At 32.7% G+C, this 25,321-nt stretch overlaps 2 protein-coding genes across 3 annotated transcripts in view; one reads left to right on the top strand and one right to left on the bottom strand.

Annotated features, from left to right (window-relative positions):
- The window catches only part of LOC109545133 (protein MTSS 1), a 103,869-nt gene that overhangs the window by 1,214 nt on the left and 77,334 nt on the right, over nt 1–25,321 (top strand). The window contains exon 2 of the mRNA XM_048667384.1: nt 25,084–25,103. Within this exon, the coding sequence (XP_048523341.1) occupies nt 25,084–25,103 (20 nt within the window). The remainder of the gene's footprint in view (nt 1–25,083; nt 25,104–25,321) is intronic.
- Nucleotides 849–24,464, bottom strand: LOC109545188. Of its 2 annotated transcripts, XM_019915731.2 has the most exons (7): nt 20,919–24,464; nt 15,639–15,860; nt 10,123–10,231; nt 5,979–6,138; nt 3,195–3,448; nt 2,589–2,781; nt 849–1,678 (listed from the first exon to the last, which is right to left on the bottom strand). In XM_019915731.2, exons 1-7 carry the CDS (start codon nt 22,915–22,917, stop codon nt 1,631–1,633), a joined length of 2,985 nt encoding a protein of 994 aa, XP_019771290.2. In that variant the 5' UTR covers nt 22,918–24,464; the 3' UTR covers nt 849–1,630. The 2 variants fall into 2 exon arrangements, with proteins under 2 accessions (XP_019771290.2, XP_019771291.2); XM_019915732.2 differs by lacking the exon at nt 15,639–15,860 and having other exon boundaries at nt 20,919–24,458.

Consider the following 25,321-nt stretch of genomic DNA (forward strand, 5'->3'; position numbering starts at 1 on the left):
AATATTTTTAGTGGTAGAAGATTTGATAAATCGCCTAATTGTTGTATACAAGTCAAGAAGAAACGACAGGATAAAGATAAGACTCGATTAATAGCCAATTACAGATATTGCCAATTACAGAAGTTATACGTAATATTTCTCGTATTAAAATGTGATACTGTAACCTTTTTTTAACACTCACTATGTGTATATCGATTATTAACTGTTCATTTTAGTTTGGCCGTCTTCTAATTCGAAAAATCATATTTTGTTCACTACTATGTTTTTAGAACTCAACAGAAACAGCGATATCAGTTGCTTTTCAGCAAATGCAAAAAAGAAAGATTTATTACAAATATAACAAATTTTACAACAACATAATGAACCGTTTTAGCCGAAAATGTGTTCAAATTCTATAAAAACATAAACGTGCAAGTTGTGTACGAAAGATAAGCCACTAATTTTGTTTTCGTAACCAGCTAACTCTGTGAAGAAATACATAAAAAGTTGCGCATTTGGAGTTTAATGTTTTTTGTTTACCAAGGAGCCTAACTAGATTCAATTTATTTTCTGCTTTTAAAATACTCATTAGCAAGTTCTCTTTGTTGTACGTATTCTAATTTCCATGAATATTTTTTTTCGATTTTTCATAGAAATATGCTCCGTGTACCTATTAACTTTTTATGTATGTAGTTACTCAAGTGTATTATTTAATTTTTATCCACCATTGCGACAATAAAATACATGAAAGAATCTGGATACATATAATATAAATAACATATAAAATACATGAAGGACACTTCTTAAGTATAATGGAAATAATCATTGAAATATTGCAAAATATTCACACGTCTATAAAGAAAAAAAGCTTTAGAGAAAATCTCAAAAAATTTATTGTACTACATACGATTTCATTCAACGCAACATTTAACATAACAACGTAAAACTATATACTGGAGATTAAACAACTTACACACTAATTTACAGCAATTCGAGTATATTAAAACGTACTAGTAAATTATACATAATAAATTATACTTGTGAAAGCTCGGCACGCTTAAAGCCATAAATAAATCAATAAATACTTAAATATTTTCCGGTATAACAATTACTTTAATCTGTACTAGTACTATAATTAAGTTCGTAAAATATCTAGCAAAGCAATTTTTTTGTTTCGTGTACGTACTATATTTCAAAATTGAAATTTTATTAAACACAGATAGGTACTTTAACTGTTCAGTTTTAGTTTTCTAGATCATTTGTCTTCTGACTGTTCTGTTTACACGCGCATGTCTATGTTTACATTGTGGCAAATAGCTGACACTAAACTGTTTATTTATTAATGATTTGTTTACTACCACAATGCAATGTGTGGAATGTAGAATGACTAGTATCCTAACGTCAAATATTTACAAGATATATATTATACAATACATATTGTCGTAGAGTTCAAAGCAACACAACTATTTACACATTGGCAGTGTCAAGATCACCGAATACATCTCTTCAATTAATATTAGTTAATATTTTTTGTTTTTCGCTTTGTGTGCAAATTGCTTACTTACAACTAGGTCACAGTCTAGTTATATTCACATTAAATGTTCCTATTGGCTTTTAAATCTACTGTACAGTTGGATTGATGAGCGACAATTTATCTAGCAGCTACAGCTCTGGAAATCCAATCTACAGTATGTGCTACCTGAAAACACAAACACAAAATTAGCAACTATATATAAGGGGACAGTTAAATTAATTAAAGCTTCTAAAAGTTAAAAAAAATACATAATATATTAGAGAATAAAATTTGCAATTTGGGCCAACATGTTTGTTCTAATAGAATTAGTTAGTGCCATCCATGCTTGATAGCAAAGAAACGTGGTTAAGTTTGTGCAATGTATATTTTTCTTCAAGTTAACCAGCTGATTTTTCAACAATTTATTTGCGAATTCTCGTTTCGATATATGTACTTTAAAAATAAAAAAATCAATTCGATCGTAATCCTGCGGAATAATATATTTTTAAATTGATGTATGAATAGGGTGAAAATATTTTTCAGCACGCGCGGAAAGCTTGTCCCTTTGAGAACTCCTATGGGATGGCTAAAATGTTTATAAATTCCTCAAATTAGCCTCAAACAAAGACAAATAATTCTCATCAGATTCATTATTTACATTTGAAATGGTCTTTCTGTTTTATTTGGTACAGGTTTATTTTCATTATTTTTAAACAACTTAAGATTTCAAATAGATTTTCTAGTTGCTAATGCATTTTTTTCCGTTTCTGTTTGCTGATAATTTTTTTGCAATTTCAATTTAGAAAACACATTTTAAAAGCTTTTATCTGATTTGAATGTGCTGCAGGTTTGTTGTTTTTGCTTTTTATAATTAAGACTTATCATTTTGAGCAAACGATTTTCTTTCACATCTTTTGATCATCATTTTCCTGGACAGTTCACAACAAAAGTTTTGTTCCCGCTTGTCCATTCCACACTTGAGTAAAGATTTAGGTACTGTATAAGCTACAGATTATAGAAAGCCTTTTTGACAATATTTTAGACCAACTTTGTTTCTATGCTAGTCTTTAAAAGAAAATGAATTAAAAAGTCATACTCTATGATAAATTCCTGGTTGTCCGGGTTGAGCGCAAGAATATCCTGCTGAAACTATTCCTATTAGGAACCATCGTCCTGTTTTCTGCAACATCAAAGGACCGCCAGAATCACCCTGACAACTGTCTCTTCCTCCAGTTTTGTATCCTGCACACATCATTTCATCATAGATGGTCACTTGTATACCTTTCGACCTAAAAATTGTTCATAAAGTTTAAAGCGCTTTTAAAACAATTTAAGAATGGAACTGGATTATTTTCGGAAAATGCGAAACAGCTAGTGAACTTTGAGTCAACACTGTAATAAATGTGAAAAAGTCACTTGAAAAAATATTTTGGAAAAGATTTGCGCGTGTTTATTGTCTTTAAAATTGCCTTGCTTGTGTTTTTAATTTATTACATTTTTAACAAAATTGCCGTCAAAACTTCAACCCATTTTATAGGACTCGATCGTCAAGCCTGCTGTTTATAATTGGTGTTACGTTGTTTATTTTGCAACAAAATATTATGTGAACAACAATAGTTAATATTTTTTAAACAGTTAAACATATTACAAAATATTGATTTTATTTTTAACTTAAATAAAACATTATTTGGGTTTCTTTTACCTGTGCCATCTTTCACACTGCCTGTTATCAATCACGGGCACTTTAACAGTTTGCAGAGTTTGAGGTCGCAATCTGGATCCGGGGCTTAAAGCACCCCATCCAGCTGCATGTCCCACATCGCCGAGAAAATTCTCCCCTTTAGTCGGCAAGCAAATGGGGGTAACGTGGGGTAAATTGTGGGCCGCTCTATCCAGACGGAGAACTGCCACATCAAATCGGTCGGCTTGTGGGGTGAATTTGAAAAATGGATGAACCTAAAACATTGAGATAATAAATGTTGATAAAAGCTCAATTTGTCGGAGCTGTTATAGCGAAAAACTTAAAAAGATGATTTAGCCGAACGCGCTCCGGAGAAAGTCAGCCCAAATATTGTTGCAAATTGATTTTTGCAAATTAATTCTTGTAGTTGATCAAGCATTTTCAAGTAGGTATTAAATATCCCCAGAATMTAAACAGGCAGTTAGAGTTACAATGCGTGACCTTCCCGTGTTAATAGACAGTMGATTTYAGCCAATAAAAAGCCACTGTTAATTTTTTAAATCTACGCATAAAATCGAAAGTGATGCTCCAGGTGGCGTCACATTGCACAGAAATCACGGCCACTTTCTTTCTGTCCATGCTGTAACCACTGTAACATTGCCGAAGGTGAGCCTGAAACTTTCTCCGGTATAATGTGATTATCGAAGAAATCAGTATGCCGAAGGAAATCCACACAGTGAAGTAACAACCGGTGTAATATTGGAAAACGTGTTCGATTGTGCAAGAGAAATTCGATTTTGTCCTCTTAGTTATGTCAATTTAATGAATTTCAAGCAGCTGATGACGGTAGATGAGCATGCTGGTTCTGGTCAGTCATGTTTAACATGAACAGGCAATGAACAATAACGAATTTGAATAGCTAATTAAACTAATTTAATTACCGGGTTTTGGTGTCTTGGAAAATTTTTACATTATAGTATATTTGTCTGCAAGTGATAGAAATTTTCTAAAAAGGACCCGAGTGCTTGATGTCATGATGCAAACAACATTCAGGCGTGTCAGTGTGTGTGGGAAACTATCAATCTTCAGGCTCTTTAATAATATTTTGAGATCTCAAATAGAGAGCAAGCTCAGTCCAACTATTTTTCGGGCTTCAAAACAGTAATTTAAATTAATTTCTACTTATTCTGGTTAGATTCGAATGCATGTGCATATATTTTCTTTTTGCAGTTTGCGTTGATTTTTAGAAAACCTATTGCCTTATTCGGTATAATATTGTCAAAACAAGGACATTTATACAGAGCAAACCGCATGATTTCCGACTCACTGCTTCAAATCGATCGTTGGTTCTTGGTTTATTTTTCCTTTGAACTTGTCTGTCTTCCTATTCACTTTAGTTTCGCGGTCAGGGTCGATTGCACTWATTGTTAGTATTAGTTCTGCGACTAATTAAAAAAATAYATACGACATTGRCTTTTGCATAGAAATTAATTTAGTAATTAGCTRAAAAGAACAGAAAACAAGTAAAGTTGAACCATTGCTATATGTACAARCGAGTTAAGGATTGTAAMATATCTCTTAAAATGACTTAGGGAGTATGCGACTGAACTTTGACMTCAGCTTATTTCCTCGATGTGGCTAGAAATTKATTTTTTGTTTGAGTTAATTAAAAATATGTTRTAACCCAAAAGACCTACTAAGGAAGAGGAATGMTACTACAAGATTCACGATCATTTCAGCAAAAATAAATTTTCAGATATCATATATTTAATTAAACGGAACTGGAATCCTTAATGTCACAAAACCATCAAGGTGTTCTACAAAACCGATCATTTAATATAAAATAAACTAAACATATTTAGTTTACTTTAGAATACCTATTTAAGCTTCAAATTTGGCACAAAAACCAAATAATTTGATTCAGTTTTTTACCGAATGTAATTACGATTATCTTAAAAAACGACCAAATAGCAAAAGCTTACAAAAAAATATTGGGAAAATTCGCCGCCTTTATCGCTTTGAGGATTTCTAAAGTTCCTTTTCAATTTTCAGGTTATGCCAGTTTTAGCCAAGTTTCTATTAAGCAATTCTTTCTACGCAAAAATCGCATTATTTTTAGTTTTACTTAAAATACTGACAATCTTCAGGTATTTTCTGTGAAAATGATTAAATGAAATTTATTGGAACACTCGCCTCCTTAACCGCTTTGCAAAAATGTTTGGAGAACTTTTTGCAGCTTCGAATTATAGGCAAAACCCTAATAATCATTTCGAGGTCTTTTTCCAAAAATATTTCGCCGAACGGAAAAAGCGAAAGTTTATAATCAATTATTTGGAAAACCCGTTGAAAGAGGAGTTTCTTCACTTTTAAGTCAATATTTCTAAACAACACTGTCTCTAAACAGAAAAGCCGCGTTTTTTCTAWCGTTTTACTGTAAAATACTGGCAAACTCTTTTATGCAAAAAAAACTCGCCGACTTCCTTTGGACTCAGTTCTGTTGCTGGGAGAATCTAGGTTACTTTTTTTTGTTGCCTGAACAAAGTAGTATACGTTACTTAGAAAAAATGTCAATAACCCTTGTTTAGAGGTGAAAATTCCAACTCGTGTCTCGTAAAGCTTGAACAAATGAATGGCAACTCATTAACCGATGAGTTAAAACTCGTTAACCCAKAGAGCAATAACAACTTAATAGCGCAACTCAACACAGTGTTACCCAGGCCTATTTCTATCGAACGCTTATTGAACTCGGTTTTTAATGCTGATTAAAAAATTGGCAAAAAGCAAATCATTTATCGAAGTTCAAACCTGAATGCTGGACACCCCGAAGGTATAAGCAGGAAGCGGTTCCACTGCTGAGTTAATGACATAATCGCCAAGAGTCACGTGAACTTGTCGAGGTGTTGCTCTCGCGACACAATGTCCTGCAGTTACCACATGTCTTCTACTGATCAATGAACCACCACATCTAAAAACAAAAAAATAATTTGTTTTATTGAAGATATAGCATCGATTTGAGCCTTTATTTAATCATTCGGCGGCAAGTGCAGTAATAAGTACTTACTGTTAATGTACGTAGTTCAGAATACCTAACATTTTATTATAAAATCCTAACAGTAACCAAAGTCAACAACATTTCATCGGACGTTAATCGTTAAAACAAGCTGACGAGCATTATTTTGTTACACAACATACAGTATTTTGTTATTAATTTACAGCCTGTAGCAGACGGCTATTACTTTCACTTGGAGGTCAATGCATCTTCGGAGTGGCTGTTGAGGAGTGCTCGTTAATTGTTGCACAAAATTAACCAAACCGGAATATTTTCTACTCGCATATATACGAAAACTACACAGCAGTTATATTAACGAAATTAGAGTAAAGAGAAATCAAGTAAATGAAGAAACACATTAACGATAAGTAATATATGAAGCTTCAATGCAAGGTTCTGTCTGGATATTAAAATATTAAAAACCAGTTTGTATACTGTTTGTTCTTGTACACCTCATTGTCATAATTGGCTTAATAGATACACTTATTTCAATAATGTATACTTAATTCTTTACATCAATTCGTTATGCTCTAATTTGTTAGCACACTTTACATAATGGACCTGCTCATATGAATATTTTCTGCGTAAAGCAACTTTTGCAACAGGTCTTCAGAACACTATAATATAGGATGTTAATTTAAATTGTTTTTTTTTTAATTACAGGGGAGTATGTGTGGTTTTCACCTGTTCAATGTCAGCTGCAAGTTTCTGTAATTGATTTCATATATTTGTGCATAACTTGTTTGGAAAGCAGATGACCAGAAGGATTTATTACTGTAAAGGAATAAAGAGTATACAAATCCTACTAGGTTTGAAAAACATACGCCAACTTCTGAATTATTTTGTGGTTCCCCTTAATAAAAGTTGAGAAATGTGTTTTGAAGAAATGAAATGTTAGTTATTTTGCATGTTTGTCCATGTCTTTAAGCAACAAATTATAGAACAAAGGTTTGTTGTTCTACAAATAAAAAAAGTTATTTATTGTCTGAATAGTCAATAGAAATAATCTGATATCGGTAAACGGTTCTAAGTATAAATTATCACTGTTTTTAAAGAAATTATAAATTTTGCTCTTTCTTAATTCACTTTTTTCTTAAGTTGCTCTCTTTTATATATATGTTTAACTCAAATGCTTGTATTAATTAATAGCTAGAAATTCGACTGAAGTTTATTGTATGGTGGAAAGTTTCCTAAAGGAGAAATTTCTGACGTGTTTTCAAAAGTATTGTCCACGGTGTAATGAATTATGAAGGAATGAATGAATGAGTCGTGCGAAATATGGGAAAATTTAATTTGAAAATTTTAAATATATTTCTCAAAATATCAGCACCCTGAAGATCTACGAATATGGTTTGCAATTTTGCAATTATAGAATTTCAGAAAAGTTTTCCTCTGGTTTCAGTTAAGTTTCTTCAAATTCTCATCAACATTTTTGTTGCATCTTTGTAATTTTCCTGTAATATCCAAATACCCATTTTTCCTCTTGACGATAACAACATTTCTATCTGCATTATTCTATTTTATAGCCAATTATGATTAGAAGTTGTGTGAACTAAAGGTGTACAAAAATACCTAATCTATTTTTTTTTGTTATTGTGTCTCATGTGTACTAAAATTTAAATAGTCATCATTTGCGACTTCTTAGCTTTCGCTTTCGATTCGTCACTATACGGAATTAAATAATTCGGTGATTAGAATAAAATAAAATAAATCCTATTTGTCCATTAAGAATCAAACTAGGACCTATTAWGTTATGTATTTTTATATTTAATAAGTCGTCAATGAGAACATGAACCGGCACTTTTGAAACCACAATTGTCTTACTAATTCGAGAAAACAATTGATTTGCTTTTATAAATCTGCAAAATAGTATGTGTCTATTTGGATAGGACCATGTTTCTAAAGATCAGTAAATCTCTTAAAGCGTGTTCTGCTAGTTTAGTACGTACAGCTTTCTCTTTCTTGTACTTTTTATGCTTCATCATCTCCTAAAATTCTTTTTTCTTTGGTGTCTGCCATATTTCACATTTTCTTAATATTTTGCGTACAACCCTTCTAGTTGTTATTATTAATTGTAATTTTTTTAAGTTTAAGCATTAAGCATTGTTTTGAGTTATCTGTGTATTAGAGTTGTTAATACAACCTTATTATGCCGGTTGGATAGAGCGGAATAAATACACATTAAAAATAAGTAGAATCTTTAAGAAGTAACAGCTGTTTCAATGAAAGAACTAGCATTTCTGACAGCATATCCGTGAAACCGAGAAATTGATAAACGTACAAAAACCTTCGGATAAAAGCGGAAACATTCGCTGCTTCTTAGGAGGGCTTTACCCTTTAATTTATATTTATCAAATATCTTGCGTTCTCTGCGCCCGTATATTCTCTTTTAATCGCATTGCAGATAGAAAACATTCTTTTTCGGGGTCAAATTAGGGAAAAAACCTTAAAAAATCAGTTAGTGTTTTATTTTACGATTACTCGTACATAAATGTGCGCATCTTCTAGGTCGCTTTTAAATGATCGAGATTTTGTACTGGTTCGCAAAGGTCGGATATTTAAATTTAATTGAATGGTCTTATTCAATGAATGAATTTAATTTTGAAAGGGGTTTGTGCGAAGTGATCAGTACGTGAGCAGAGTATATTTGTGAAGGTGGACAAGCTTCTTAAAGCGATAATTTATAATTCCCTTTAAAATGTGAAATGGAGAGAAGTTAACAAAATCAGAAGAACCCAATTACTTCAATAACATTACATTATATGCAAATCCCGATTGATCATACACATTTTGAAATATGTGTTCACCTTCACCTCGCCAGTCCAGTAGAAAAATTAATCTGAGATGTTAAGTATAATTAGCTGGCTTCTCAGTTATTTGTAAGCGCTACTCTGTTTACTATGTTAAAGTAATTATCGTCCTAATTTCAATATAATTTTCAATGACAAAGCTCCACTAATAATAAATACTTGCTTATTTTCAAAAATTAATATGTTATTGTCTGGAAATTATCGATGCCAAACTAAAACCCCATAAACAATAGACAAGTGAAATTCAACCTCAATCTTAAACAATACAATTAGTCTTCCTGTGTGATGACTTTGTTTGCTAAATAACATGAACGTCTTTGTGAATTTAACTGAAAGCAAAGTAATAACAATCATAATAAACCTAATAACTGACTGAGTATTTCAATTCACTAATAAAAAATGTAATAGTTGAGGATATTGAACAATTTTTTTAATGAAATAGTTCTCAATCAGTATATCATTGTTGCCAAAGAACAAGCCGTTTTACGTGCTTTTAATTAATTCCTTTGTTACTTTAATAACTGGGTCTATGTCAGGTTTCACGGACATGCAGAGGTTAAGACTATTGTATCGGTGCTATCTTCGACTTTATAATTACGGAAGCTTTTCCATATTTATGAAATTATTAAATTTCATAAGCTGATTCAATTTTTTAAATTAATTTAATCATTTTGAGATGATAGGGGCATAATTATGAAATCAAGAAGATGGGTTTTTGCAGCCACAAGGGCTACTTTAGAGGTGTTTTTCAGTGCTTGGGATAATTCAAGACGATATTGTTTTTAAACGACGGCCTAAAACCATAAGAAACATAACAGCTCCGATGTAACAGTGGGCGATAATTTGAAAACAATTTTTATTTGCTATGCAGACAATATAAAAATATTATTCGGTAACATTCGGATAAATAACAAACATGCTTTGAAAATATTTTAATAAATTTTGTTGATGTTTTCGTATCTCCAATATGGTCCGGAACAATATAACAAACCTGGATCAAAGGGCTTTCGCTTTATGGAATATTTTTAGAAAATGTTTCATTTCTAGAAGTCGATTGAGTCGATCAAATGAATTGATAAATATTACTAACCTTGAGGATCCTATTCTGATATACGCTTGCCAAGGAAACGTTCCAAATCCTGCTTCTTCACCTCCAACAATTCTTCTTTGAGCTTGCTGTTTGGATGATATTCCACAACCTGAAAACAAACTCGATATAAGTATTATTAATCTAATTTACGCCCTTCATTTCATAAACTGCTCATTAAAAAGCGAAACTTATTATGAAAAGTTGTTAAAACTATCGGTTACTGGACATACTATTTAGTTTCATAGATTCACTTTAAGCTTCATCTTTTAAGCTTAATGAAATATTAAACAGTGTTTTGACACAGTAAAGTGTTGTGTGGACAGTAACTTTAATTATGTGAGTTTGTTAATTTATAAATGGTTTTGTTTCCTATGTTCGAGGCTGTTAAAACATTTTCCTAACTGAAAATTGAGTGACAGCATTAATCACAATTGATTCGTATAAAATGCACTAATCCAAACTAACGGCAAAACCCAACATGCCTAAAAGTCCCATATAAATGTGTATGGGAACTGCACATGCACGAGTTCAATATTTTTATTATTGTCCATATATTAAATATTGTAAAATATTACATAACAACCAAATTTAAATGGTAAAGAAAGAAAAGAAAACACATTCTACAATTAATCTTTTCCAGAAATAAATAGAATATTTTTGGCAGGTCCGAATAAACCCAAATAAGATCTTTAAAATAATCATTTATTTTGATTCACTATGTGTATTTATTTGATTCTGCTTCTCATTTAAATTACAGAAATTAAATTTACCTCAAATTAGTTAAAAACCTTAAACATTCCGCATAAAAATGTTTGCAATTTTTTAAGTTTTAAATTACAGTTGTGGATTAAAAACAGATTTGAATTATTCCTCAAGTTGCTTTATTTCAAAAATTGGCCATCATCAAGACTATTCGAATCTTAAATACATTAAGATTTAATGAAAAAAATAATATAACGCGAGATTAAAAATAAGCTAGGGAATAAGCTAGACTAACTTCTAGGGAATTTTATCTTTAATGTTGCACAATTTTCCATTCAGCCAACCTGAATATGTTGTGCTATCTTTGTCCTGTTTATGTATATTGTTATAAACTTCGTTGTAAAATTATTTGAGGGTGCAGTGTAGATTTTTCTTTAGATTACAATGAGTCTAAACATATGTGAGGAGTAACTTGTAAATTTATTTAAATCTGTTTTGGTTTCGAAACTAAAATGCAAATTTAAATATTGACGAATTTCTTAGATTTTACTTTCTTCAGCGATTTATAATATTTTGATGACCACACTTTTTTTTTATTATTAGAATTAGGGACTATCCATTTTAGTTTCGAAATTAAAATTAAGTTTCAAATGAATATAAACGAAATACCGTTCTAACTCTCACTATTTATAAACAATAAATTAATGAATGTTTGCAGAAAACACTTTCGAAAACCTATATTAGTATCTGATAAACTTTTGCTGAACGCTAAAGAAAAGTTGTCCATATATTCACAACAGACAAATCATTTCCATGCCGTTGCCTTCACGGAAGAAAGTTTAACATAATCAGATGTAAAATGTTGATAAAATCCGCAAAACATTTCAATTTACAGTAGCAATTGTGGCTTAATTTCACTGTCAAATTGATTAGCATTTTTATTGCCATTTCATTCCCAAGATCACTATCGGTTCTGGTTGCCCACGCAAGAAAAAAAGAAACCTTATGTTCTGTGTATATGCGTGACATTAATAATTAATAAGAAATTTAGTGCAATTGTGAGGTACTTTTTAAATGCAAAAATTGGATGAAAATTGTGCGTTGTTTTTGGGCAAATGCAGTGGTAGGTTAGTAGTGGTAGTTCAAGCAGTAGTAGCAAACGGGTTAGAAAGAAGCATTTTTTCCGAAAATCCAAATTCTTTATGCTGCAGAAATGCATATAAAATTTCTTTATTATGTCGAATCATTGGATTATACCAAAGAATTTATGAAATGGACTAAAGTGAGCAAAAGCTTTCAAGGAAAAAGAAAAACTCAAAATAATGCCAAGATTTGTTCCTTTAAAGTTCTGTACTATACATTTAAAGCCTTCCTTTATGAGTTTTTTCAATATTTCCCTCCTTCAGCGCTTATGAGAAACGAAAGTTTATTCCTTCAAGTATCGTTTTCACTTTCTCTTATATTATAGAATTTAATGTACTCTATGTGATCTTTCCTTGTGCCATCGCTGACAACATTTGAGGAATTCCCCATCAAATGAGTTCAGCTGCATATAAAAGAGTGAAATCCAAAAAGTAATTCTAAGAAATACCCTTGAAACAATTAAGAGTATGTGTAGAAACATTGATAAATATTTCCAAAGAATTCGATTACAAAATGTGTACACAATTGGACATTTATAGAGTGTGGTGTAGATGATCAATTCAAGAACAACAGGCCATTTAGAAAAGAAAAGTAATTTGAAGCGACAAAGTGCAACTTCATAAGTGTTCACACTTTCTGATTATAATTACATGAACTGATTCCACCCAGTCAAGTGCTTATTGTTTGGCGAGAAAAAATTTGAAAGTCAAGGTTATTAAATGTTGTTGGAAGGTTGTTGCACTGCCAGCATCGTTTTTGTGCTCTGCACGCATTATTGGCAATTTACTGTTACTTTCAAATAAGTGTTTGTTATTTTTCAAACCTTAATTACAAAACATTCGAGTTGGCTGAAGCATCCTGGTAGGTTGATTGTATTTTTGACGCGTTTGGGCATATTGCGTCTAAAAAAAAACACATTTATAACCCATCATCCACGTTTGAATTAGAAGCGAAAGTGTGATGCTGATGTGAAGATGATTTTTTCAATCATGTTTAAATATTGATCCTAAAGAGAGAGTATTAACGGATTTAAATGGTTAATCCGACGCCATAATGTTGAGTTTCTCTAAATCGGAAGATCTCTGGATTCCGGATTAAATTTTAATATTTGATGAAGTCAAATTAACTTTTGGCTGAGTAAACTAGAGTAGCTAATACGAAAATACTCGTAGTTTACTTAGGAGCAGGAAGGAAATAGAAAAGGCTAACGACCGTTTTCAATTCATATTTATTTTTTTGTGCAAAAATGTATTTATGTAGCACCATTGAAAACTATATAATATATTTGTTACATTGAATGTGCCTAACTCTGTAAATTGCATGTAGTTTAGAAGTGTCATTTGTATGTTTATTTTCTATTTAAAATTCATGAATTATCGAAAAAATTTAAATATGCTTCAAAATTCTTCATTGGTAATCATGAAACATACGACGTAAAGACATACTTTAATACGTAAAGTAACTTTGATAGGATCAGATATGTAAGTAAAGTTTTTACATTTTGATGTAAAATTATAAAACAGCGATTGTCTTGCAAATCTGGAGAAAACATACATTTTCATGAGTGAGTGGCAGGTTTCACATCTCTATGTATTTAATTCCGTCACTGTTTACGAAATATAAGCAATGACCCCAAAATTCTGCGGTATTATTGTATAGATTTTATAACTATTTAAAGTGAACCAGGTATAAAAATAAGCCAAAAATAATACTTCACTAAATTGCAATTTGTCGTACCCGTTTTAAAATTTGAATTCAATTAAAAATGTTTTTGAAATGAGGTCAAATTACATTGTTTTTTATTAATTAAATCATTAAATGATTATAGAACTGAAGCAATTATTAAAGAAAGAGTTAAAAGAGTACTTGAAAATCAGAAAACTAATCGCACTTTTATCAAAATCGTGTTAAAAGTGGTACAAAGATACCATCTTTTCTCGGTCAAGTACAAATTTGTTTCAAATTTTTCGAAGGCTTAGATCTATAGTGAACCCCAAACGAAAAGAAAACTGAAAAACATTTTTCTCAGAAACCGAATCGACGATTACAAAAAATAGACTTGCAAAAGTCATGCATATATTTGCACTAAAAGCAAATATCCAACTGAACTTTAAATGCGAATATCTTGGAAACTGCTGGAAATAGCTAATGAATCGTTAGAATCATTATAATGAACGATTAGACGGAAATATGTTAAAAAATATGTTATATATTAAAAGTATAATGCAGGGTTTTCAAACATTTTAACTGAAAATTTATTTGACAACATAAATTAAATTTGTATTTCTTAATTTTACGAAAATGTCTAATGGCCAAAAACGCGAGCAGAAAATAGGAAGTTTAATTTCAAAATACTTTTTGAGTTTAAATTTACTTTTCTACTTAATAAAACCATTAGCACAATGCTCAAGATCGCGGTATTAAAAAGTGTTTTCTTGCCGTTATTCAGTGCTTGAACATATCTACATAGAAAAGTTATTATTTCAGTTACATAATACACTATATTTTTTGCCAAAGCAACGACAATTTACGAAAACGTGCAGCAATATTTTCAAAGCAATGTTTACGTCCAATAATATTTAGAAAGGTCGCATCTGATCCTGCTACAATTTATCTGCAGATCTTATTTAAAATAATCCGGATATGGACTTTGCATTTGGTAAACATTGAAAAATCGGCAATATTTTACTGCAATAAATGCATCTTGGCAAAAATGAGGCCGTAAGGAGTGTCCAAAATATAGCAAAAGCAGCAGTCCAAAATATAGCAAGTTTATTTAATTATGCTTCTACAATGAACAAAAAATGCTAAACCTCACGATTAATTTTGCGTCCCTATTTTGCGTAGTTCTTATCGGCAAAATGTTAGGAATTAAGTAGTTAGGAGTAAGAGTTTAGAGCGAAACTATATAATTTAATCTAAAGTTTAAAGTTAAGTAAATGGATCCGAAAAGACGGCAACTTTCATTATTGATTGATAAATTTAGTGATCAAATATGATATACTCGAATATTATTGTTCCAAAAGAGGCAACTTCCAATCTGCTTTGATTTGAGGTGATGAAATGATGTTGAAATGAGTTATAGCCGTTAGTGTTCCATTAGCGAGCCGAAATGCAGAAAAATTGGCATATATACAATTTTATAATAGAACAAAATTTAAGAAACATATTCACAGACGGTCGAAAACAGCCAGCTAACCCCAGCTCCACCCAATTAAGCAACATAAGTGTGATGTTAAGTCGTTTTATTTGTTAGAACAGCATATTTCCCATATTTAGTAACAAACGTGTAAAGTTTTGCCTTCAAGTAATGATAGACTTACTGAAATACGTGTTTTGATAAAAAGCAGCAAACCCAGCAGCAAAAACATTTTCGAACTGAAATGTTAGTATTGAGAGTTAAATAATTTGTACAAAGTCTTTAATAGAAAATATTCTATTAAACTTGGGCAAAAAAAAACCAATGTGTCTCAATAATATACACCACGACTACAAAGTGACTTTTCCAAAACAAAAATCTTCAGATTTGACTCTACATTCCAATACCAAAGCATATCAAATTAACTCTGCAATTCTTCCCAATTTAGACAAAATACATCATTTTATATACAAATTTAGATAAAAATAAAACCGGGAAATCATGCCATTCAGACAAATAAAAACGAACTTACGAACACCATCAAGCAAAGTAACGTCTCGTCCTCGGGGCCCTTCCGGAGGGGCTTCGATAGTCCCCACAGCAGGACCTTGCGTCAAAAATCCTGTTTTAGCAACGCCTCTGAAACAGCAGCCCCTTAAAATACCATCGCAAGGGTTGTCGATTAAACCACCAGATATCCAGCAGGAGAGGAAAAATTCACAAGTTGCTCCTTGGGCACAGAATGAGACGTCGCCTATATGGGAAAATCGCTCGTTTGTAAATAGTTTTTAAAATTTTTATATGTATCAAGAGGTTTTATTGAGACTTTTCTAGGCAGATTAAATCTCGTTATTTTATACAGTGCTTAGAGGGTCCTAAAGATCTAATGAGTTGAGTTGGGTGAAAAAGTGGTTCAGGCACGCTTTGGGTGTATGTACATTTGTATTTCGGTTATATTTTGCAGAAGGAATTAATGCTTTGGTGATGCTTTTCCTGAGAAGCTACTAAAGTAGCTTGCACGTAGCAATAACCTTCCAGCATTTAAGGACCAATTTATACAATTTTCTATTGAAATTTGTATAAATTATGCTATTATTTTGAAAACAGCGCACCGAAATAAACTTTGCTAATTACTTCCAATTCTGCATTAAACAATTAATAAAATTCGTTTTTGAACAATATGCCAGGAACATATCTAACTCAGATGCAGCAGATTGTAATACTTATTACCGGCTAAGTCCTTGTGCCAATTCCCATGGCAGCAAATTATGCATATGTGACACTATATCAAAACCGTTTGCTAAATTATACTTAATAATAAGGATTTAATGTGATAATTTATGTTTGAATTAGCGGATAATTTGTTAAGAATGTGCGTTAGAGATTTTGTAAAAACGCACGTACTTCAAAGGCTAATATATGTTTAACGATCACCCCTGAAAGAATTGTAATCACACAGTAACCATAACTGCCTTGTTTGAAACAAAAATTTGATTTAAATTTTCAAAAAAGCAGATAAATAATAGATTCCAAATAATCAGGACCATAAGAGATTTCTCGAAGGTAAAAACCAACAGCATAAATTATGTTTCTCTTAATCGCAAATTAAATGACGGGAAAGTACGTGCAAAACAAAACAGTTTTTCAGTCAGTCATAACATTTAACTTTCAGCTACATGGCGCGTAGGCGGTACTAAAAATATGTCCGGGGTGTACCTCAAACTGGTACCGTTCCGGATTCTCCTTATTATTAAATTTACGATCAGTCGGTCTCAGTGAAAGTAAATGATAATAAACAGCCGATGATGTCGACGCGTATGGTGTTTTCTTCGTTCGACAAGATACTACTTTCAATCTTTAATTACGCGAACTTGAAATTGGTTCATCTATTTAGGAAGATGACGCCGATTTCTTCCTGGTAATAACATTTTGTATAATGTATTTAGAAACGGATGTTCATCAGCGCTGCATGGAATGTATTGAAGCACTACGAAGATTATGCCAGTCTTTGGATGTTGAATTCTTTTGAAGATTGATCATGTGAAATGAATGATGATCATTGCTTGATTCTGAATTATTTTTCGGGTAACAAATATTTTTGAAGGCGACTCTTGCTTCCAGATTTTGTTTGTATTGTGATTCACCACAAAAAATATTTGCCTCAATTTAATATGGCACTAGAAAATTATAAAAATGTACACTTCTAGTTAACATACTTATTTTTGAACTTCCTATTTTCAATAACAGGATATTCAATTGTAATTCAATACAGTTTCAGAGTCATTATTATTCTTGAACATTGCTCATCAATTGTTCCTGTGTCGCAAATACAAGGTAGATATTTGCCACTGGTTCTTCGCGAAAACTTCATTGTTTTGATTTTTTTGGCCAACAAAGTTTTAATCGGGAATTTAAATTTTCAAATTACCAAGCATTTTCAACTGACGTAAATCGCACCAGGGGTTTCCGTAGTAGGTATTACTCATTAATTGTAGAACCGTCTGTGTAACACGTATTATCAATATTACCTAAGTGGTATCGGCATTCATACATTAGAAATCCGGTGTTCCCTAATTCCAAGTGTTTGCTGTTAATCAACAAACCCAGCAGCACCTACTATGCTTTACGTAAAGAACAAACTTTCCAAAACTGTAACCGAATTGGTCATAATATCTGAATTAACCAATTCGCTTCATTCTAATAAAGATAGATTTGTATACTGCCAGAAGTATATTGAAGAGGGTGGAAAAATGAAACAAAATATTTCTTCCATTGTCAACATTCAAATAACACAAATCCAAAAATGCTATTCAATTCAAATTCATAATACTAGAACATTATAAAGTCCTTAAAATGTTGACCAACATTTTAGATAATGAAAAATCAATGCATACTTATATAAATTGCTTTTTTTCTATTCTCAATTTTGTTATTAAGTGAAACTTTTTGTAGTACAAACGAAAATTTAAAATAAACATTAACAAGAAATAAACAAAGGTTTGAATTGATCATTTGTTACTAAATTTAATAAATATAAACAAACGCAATAAAATACAAAACTTTTAAATGTTGTCAATGTGTTTTGTCAAGTACCTATTTTCATTGTCTACAACTTTAATAGTATCTTCTGTAAATTGGAAAATTCATAGAAAACTGGCGATTTGCTCCTTTCAAAATATAACATCATTTTTACCAGTCAGTGAGGCTAAACCTTCAGAATTGAAATCTACACTTGATTAAACTTTGAAAGAAAAAAGCTTCTTAAAAATTGCACGTTTTTAATTTTCTAACGTGACTAACCCAAAAGGCGTATTAATAACAATGAAAACTCTAATTAAATACAGTTAGTCTTTTGCAGCAATGATTAGATTTCCTTAATTATTCGAGACAATATTAATTGAAAATCCCGATTAACATGCCTCTACCTATGCGATTCGAACGATTGCTGAGACAATTCAATTCCTTTCTAATAGAGTTTTTCATTAATTTCAATTTGAACTGCCTTCGATTCGCTCACTTTCTAAAGAGCCTGTATGTCATTGAAAACGCCCCACATTAAACCCCATTGTGAGTACATTCTCCAGTCATGTTTGAAATATCCGGATATTAAACTCATATTGTCGAGAACCGTTGTTTATATTGCTTGTTATTAATCTCCAAAGTCATTGAACAACAACATAAAGTTGTAAATGAGCTGTGAAATTATGTTCAATTGCATTATTATTTATGAGCTTTTCATTTTAATGAATGTTGAGTTAATTTCATTAGTAAATAATTTACACGTTCATTGATTCAAATATTTTGCGTTGTGAGTTTGCTTAAATTTCTCTTTAATTCTTGCATAGTACAACGAAAATTGCCTTCATGGGAGGTTTCAAATTAACAAAAAAGGGTGGATATGTGAAAAAAATTCTAAAAACCACTCCAGTTTCGAGACGATTGCGAAAATATCTTGAGTATAAAGAAGGTTTCATAATCTTGAAAAAACATGTTTAGTAGAACACATGTTTAGATGCAAATTCATTATAAGACGAATTTGTTTGGAAGGAGTATTGAAGTAAAAAATATTTCAGCTTCTAATATATCAGTTTGCATTTGCTTTTATTTTGAAGAAATCGAGAGAGAAAATTTCAACGATTTTTTATTTTATAAACAGCAGGTGAGAAATTATTAATTGATGAGCAGAAAATCGCATGTCACCTTCGATAAAATAACCGCTTAAAGGAGGCAGACAATTTTTCTATAAAACTGTGTAATTTTTCTCTTTCAAGAATTTGCTAAATCGGATTTAAATTAACGGAATTAGTGAATAATATACACAGTATGGCTCAGTGACTTATTTTAGTTAATTTTAATTTTTTATTACTAATTTGCTTGCTAGAAAACGTTCGACGATATTGGAAAAACATTTCAAAAATATAAAGTATTAATAATAGTCTTGAAAATATTCAGCGTGTTGTATGGTGTTGTAGGAGAAACTGGCAATAGAAATAAAACCGACTAACTGAAAATATAAATGAACTTAAAGAAGTAATAAAAGCTTGAAAAACATCTATCAATCGATTAGTGCTTGCAAGTTTATGAGTGAAAGTTGTAAAATTAAATAATAGAAAAGTACGGGAAGTAATTGCTCAAAGTAATGCAAATAACGTCCTAAGTGCAAGTGAATAAGGAATTACCAGAAACAATTAAAAAACTGAAGGCTTAAAATAAACAGAATTGAAATTAAGTTGTCTTATCTGTCCAGGGTGTTCGATAAAAAATGGTAAAAATATAATGGTAGTTTGCTGCAGTAAAAATAATGCGATTTAGCACAAAATAGGAAAGTTATGTAAGTTTAGAAAATTATGTAAGTTTAGAAAATTATGTAAGGAAGATGGTGCAAATTTCGAAGTTTGCCCACCTCAGGCACCGACTTCGAGCCTATTAGCTCTCATCAGCTGGTTTTACCGGTTGGGGAACCTCGAAATCACTATCTCACTTACATAATTTCTTGTTCAGGGCATTGATTCCGAGAAAATTCTGTCTTAGAAGAAAAGTTAACGAAAACAGAAAAACGAAGTATTTTTAATGATCTTCTACAAATAATTCACACAACAACCTGGAGTTCTTTACTGAAATAAGTATTCAACGGTTTTCGAGGGTGGAAAATTTATCATCATTAATCATCAACTCAATTTTAAGCCAGTTTATAAAGATTGTCAAAAGCAAATAATTCGATCAAAAATCGCCCTAACTTTTTCTGGTAGTCCCCAGTAAAAATTGATGCGCCAATATAGATTTTCCAATATTTTCTAAACTAAAAATGTATAACTTTAGCGTATCTCTGAGATCAACAGTTTTCAAAATAATCGCAATTATAGCATTCGGTGCTATGCATATATGAAAAAACTGTAAAAGTGAGTTTATAATCAAATTTGTCACTATCGAAAACCTCTGACTACTTGATTTGAGTAAAAAAACTGCGAGTTCTTCGTAAGTTATCCGAAAAAGACCGTTAAAAATAACTTTGATCCGCCATTAAAATTTGTGAGAAAGAAAATCTGAGTGTTATTATTATATTTTGTATTTTTTAGAACCTTTCGGGATACATTAAATGCTAGGTTCGTCAGAAGTTAACCCAGACTAACCCAAAATAAGAAATCTCTATATATGTCTACTTGAATATTTCAAGAAACAGTTTGCTCAACATTGCACGGAAGTTTCAGTTGCCAAACGCTATAAAACTACAAAGTTTAAAATCCCCAAAAAAACGCAGTTCGTTACCCAAAAGCTACAACGACCAAAAATATTTAAACCAGCTTTCACTCACCTCTATCTCTACTATCAGCTCCTTCCAAATCCTGTAAACTGTTGTCACCAGCTAGCCAGTCTACTTCTTCAGCTGGTGCACTTCCTGCATTAGCCGGGTCCCTGAATTGTACTAAATCGCTGGGAAAAATGACTCTAGGTCTTCTTGAAGGGCTTGACCAGGCTGTTTGATAACGTGCTGAAGGGTCGAAATAGGCCTCCCTTGGCGGTTCGCTTCTGATAGGCTGAAAGCTTATATGTGCACTGTCGTATGGACCTGAAAGTCCTCTGAGCCTTCTCGGATAGCGAAAAGCCGCTAATTCATTGAATCTGGCTCTAGCTGAGCTTTCTGGGGTGGGAAATGATTTTCCTGTTGAGTAATTGTTGGGTTCGAAACTCTCACTTGATATGTCGCTTGCTTCGTACTCTGGCCGGTACCTTTCCGCTGGGAAAGAAATCAGATTTCTAGGGGTTTCCTGATTGTGACCCGAGTAGAATCCGTCGTCGTACGTGTAGGACTTTCTCATATGGCGTCTGGAGCTGTGCTGAACTGGGAATTTCATTACCTTAATCGGCCGTTCTTCAAACTTGAAGCCCGGGGGGAGAATTTCTCCAATGTGCTCTCTGTCGTTTGTTTCAAGCGACGTATCATCCCGTCTGGTTAAAGATGTGTCTAGTTTGTTGTTTTCGTCTGGTCTGGAAACTTTTTCACCACTTCCGTTTTCGCTTCTTTTGCGAAATTCATTCGGACCTTGGCCGTCATTTTCCAATGGCAGAACATCGATACCTTGAGGTGGTTCGACTCCCTCATACCGATTTGCGTGTGCATTCGCCCTAAAATCGTTGCTTTTTCCCAGCTGGGAGTCGTCATTGCTTTGCACGTCAATATCGACCAATGGGCTGACTCTTTTTGCGTTTAACCTCGCAGGTATTTTTACATTTGTCAATCCTCCTGCCTTAATGGTGCCATAACTATCGCCGTTACCAGGAGGTGGGCTTAAGTCTCCACTATTATTTTCCAAAGTGGAGGTTTGGCTAATTTGCGCCGGTCTGGCATCACCTGCATTGATTTGAAACGGTTCTGAAGTCCCTTTGTTTGCAGCAGCTTTTGGAAAGCTGCTGCCGATAGTTCCATATTCTTCTCCAGTTTTAGCTGGAGGCGCCAAATCGGCTCCACTGCTCTGGATGTTATCAAATGAACTGTCTTGCCATTTGAAAAAGGCGATTTCCACACTTTTCTGCTTGTCTGTTCCTGCTTCCAGATGAGGCTCGGCCGTATTACCGGTGTAAGCATTTTGCTCCTGTTTGGGGGGAATAAATTCGTTTTGTTCTATGTTTTGAAAATTATTTTCCTTTGATTTATACGTGATGTCAATTTCTTTTTCATTGGAAGGGGCTTGTTGATCACTGCTTGCTCCATCGGCAAAATTAATATTATGCTTTTGACTTGGTGGTTCAAAGTCGCCGCTTGAGCTTACTGGCAATCCGTATCCGCTTCCAACGCCATTGGTGGCGTCATGTTGAAAATCATTTTGTTGGTACTTATCGGCGTTATGTAGCAGAACATTGATTTCCTCTTTGGAGAGGATTTGGAAGTTTTCAACGTAATCCTCCTTGGAAATTCTTCCACTGCTTTCAGCATAATCGTACGCTGGCTCGGCATGAATCAAGTCTTGATATTCACTTAATAGTGGTCTCACAAAATGGTTCTCCAGAACTTTTTCATCGGCACTTTTGTCAGGCTTTTGCAAAAACTCGTCGAGTCCATTGTAGATTCGCCGAGTAGATTCGTTCTGGGCTTGCTGCTGGATATTTTTCAAAGTATTATAGAGATGTACTAAATGTTCGTTGGTTTGCTCTAATGCGGTTGATTTGTTTTCGGTTTTCATTTGAGGCCGAGGGGTTAGTTTTGGTAAGGAGTCCAGTAGACTGTTGGTGGTGTTTTCAACTGGAGGATCTGCAGCTTGAATTAGCAAAATACTCAAAACTAGTGCCAGCACTGATGAATGGAACTTGTTCATTTTGGGGAATTTGAAATAATCCCATTTATTTTGGTGTTGGCGTTGGCGGCAGGTAGCGTTGATCTGTGTTGCGGTCTTAATTCATTTGCTGATGGTGGCGATGATTTTCAAATTCCTCAAACCACAATAGTACCAGAGTGACTGTTCTAAGAAGTAAATCGTCAATAACTGCTCGAAAATTTCACTCTCTAGGTAAAAGTGTTTTGGTAGCTTCATTAAATTTTTTGCTTTAGTAATTACAAGTCATTCAGCTATGGTTTTTCCAATTAGGCATTTTTGTCCACTTACTCCGCTCGGGTATTAATTTTTGGCAATTACTAAGAAACTATCCAAAAACTAAAAACTTGCAATTCCAGCCAAGTGGTAGCACGCAAACCGATTCAATGTCTCTTCAGTCACGCACTTCGCGAAGTAAACGCGCTGAACGTCGTTAGGCTGTTTTTTTTGCAGAACAAAGAAGTAAAAACAATCGGGTAGCGGCGCGCTTAGGTTACCGTAGCCGACTAGATGGTCTCGACTGATTCAGCGAAGAGAGTGACTTTCTCGATTGGCAACCACCGTGAGGGTACGACCATGCAGACCACTTTCACTCTTGCTGCTTCTTTGCATGGCTGAATAAGCAATTGAATGTCAAAGGATAAGAAAGGATAATTGCTGTTTTGCTCATTTTGCCTAATATCTGGAATTTATAAATGTGGTACCATCGGTACGACTGCCTTTTATTAACATTTCAAATTACATTGCATTTATTATACACGGCGAGTTAATAGCTGATTATCTCAGTTATCTCGTGTATTGTTGTATGTTGCTTGTATGCTTTCTGTTGTATGCCTCTGTTATTTTTTTTTTATTTGAAAGGGTAATTTTTCACTGAAAAGAGCAAAATAAAGATCAGGGTGTCCTCAAAAAGTGTCCAAAAATACGCAAATTCTGTTAAATCCGAAAGATGCTCAAAAGCCTCAATTCGTCTTTAAATAATGTACTTGCCTCTTTTTAGGGTATAAGGAGGCAACATTCTCACTCTTTTTCATTCATATCTAATATTTGTAGGATTTCTTTAGACTCAAATAAGGAACTTTTAATCTCCACTATTTCAGCTTAAGTTGCAGTGTCTCAAGAATCATATCTTTTAATTGTGCTGTTATTTGACACCTAATGCGTTGAGACCCTAGTTAAACAACGTAATTAAATATATTCAAATGCAACCGAAAATTGTACGCTCAAATAAAGTAATTAAAACAAACACTAATTAGAACCCCGGTTATTATTTGTAAACTGTAGGTAAAAAGGTCTTAAAACATCTATTGCATTACACTGCCAAAATAACTTAATCAATCAACCAATAGTCAAACTGTAAAAGTGCAAATTTTATAAATATTGAGCAAAAAACTAATCCGTGAGCTCGTGTGAAAATCCAGTTAAATTATCCCTAGCTAATGATACGAGCAGAGAAAAGCATTCACAAATCATGAGATGGTGTGATGTATGCAGCCGCTACACAGCATGTCAAGCTGGAAAAGCACATTAAAAAATGTTTTGTGAAAACTGGGCCAAAGGCATTTAATTTGGAATAAAAAATGTAATACGCTGCATGAACGGATTGTTTATCTTTGGCCGAAAATGTTGGTTTGTTTACGGTGATCATCCGAACGAGTTGGAACGCGAAACTTGCACTTGAAAATATTGTGTATATACTTGAATATTCTACAACATTGTCAACAATAGAAAAAAGGTGAAATCGAACATCAAACTAACGCAATGACACATAAAGAGACGATCAAGTAAACGACGATCAGTTTGATAATTTTTAGTCATTCTGATAGTGACTTACTAACAATTGTCCGCAAATATAGAGTGATTTGATGCGGTTCCGGTAAGGAAAGTGCGGTAGATCATCCTGTCCTGCGTTAACTGCAGGATCTAATGCAAATTTTCAATTAATTTTGGAAGCTTTTTGAAGATTATTTGCAGAAAAATGGAGGATGGGGCGCCAGCTTTCAGAAAGCTGGTAACGATTTTTCAATTTGTTAATAAGTTTAGTTTTTCGAGGAGCATCTGAAGTTTTATGGCCTTCTCTATTTGTCTTTATCTCCTTTGCTTATTTCAAAAAATTATACTTTGGACTAAGTTTTTGGTACACTAAAGAATATTTTTCTTTCTTTCCAGGTGGCACGATGCAGCTTTCGGTAAGTTTGGCATTACTTTTTCATTGGTTATCATTTAGATCGCTTTTAGTCTCATATATTTTTGTCTTTTATGATATTGTTGGATATAATAATTATTGGACTTTTTTAGAATTTACAAATTTTTATTTGTATTCAAATTTAAAGTCAGGTATTATACGGCAACGAAGGCATAAGATTTTCTTCATTAGACTGTTTTTATACGAAATTTTCTAATATAA

Source organism: Dendroctonus ponderosae, unplaced genomic scaffold, assembly GCF_020466585.1.
Source record: "Dendroctonus ponderosae isolate FM_Combo_2020 unplaced genomic scaffold, Dpon_F_20191213v2 Dpon_F_20191213_6, whole genome shotgun sequence".
Classification (NCBI taxonomy): Eukaryota; Metazoa; Arthropoda; class Insecta; order Coleoptera; family Curculionidae; genus Dendroctonus; species Dendroctonus ponderosae.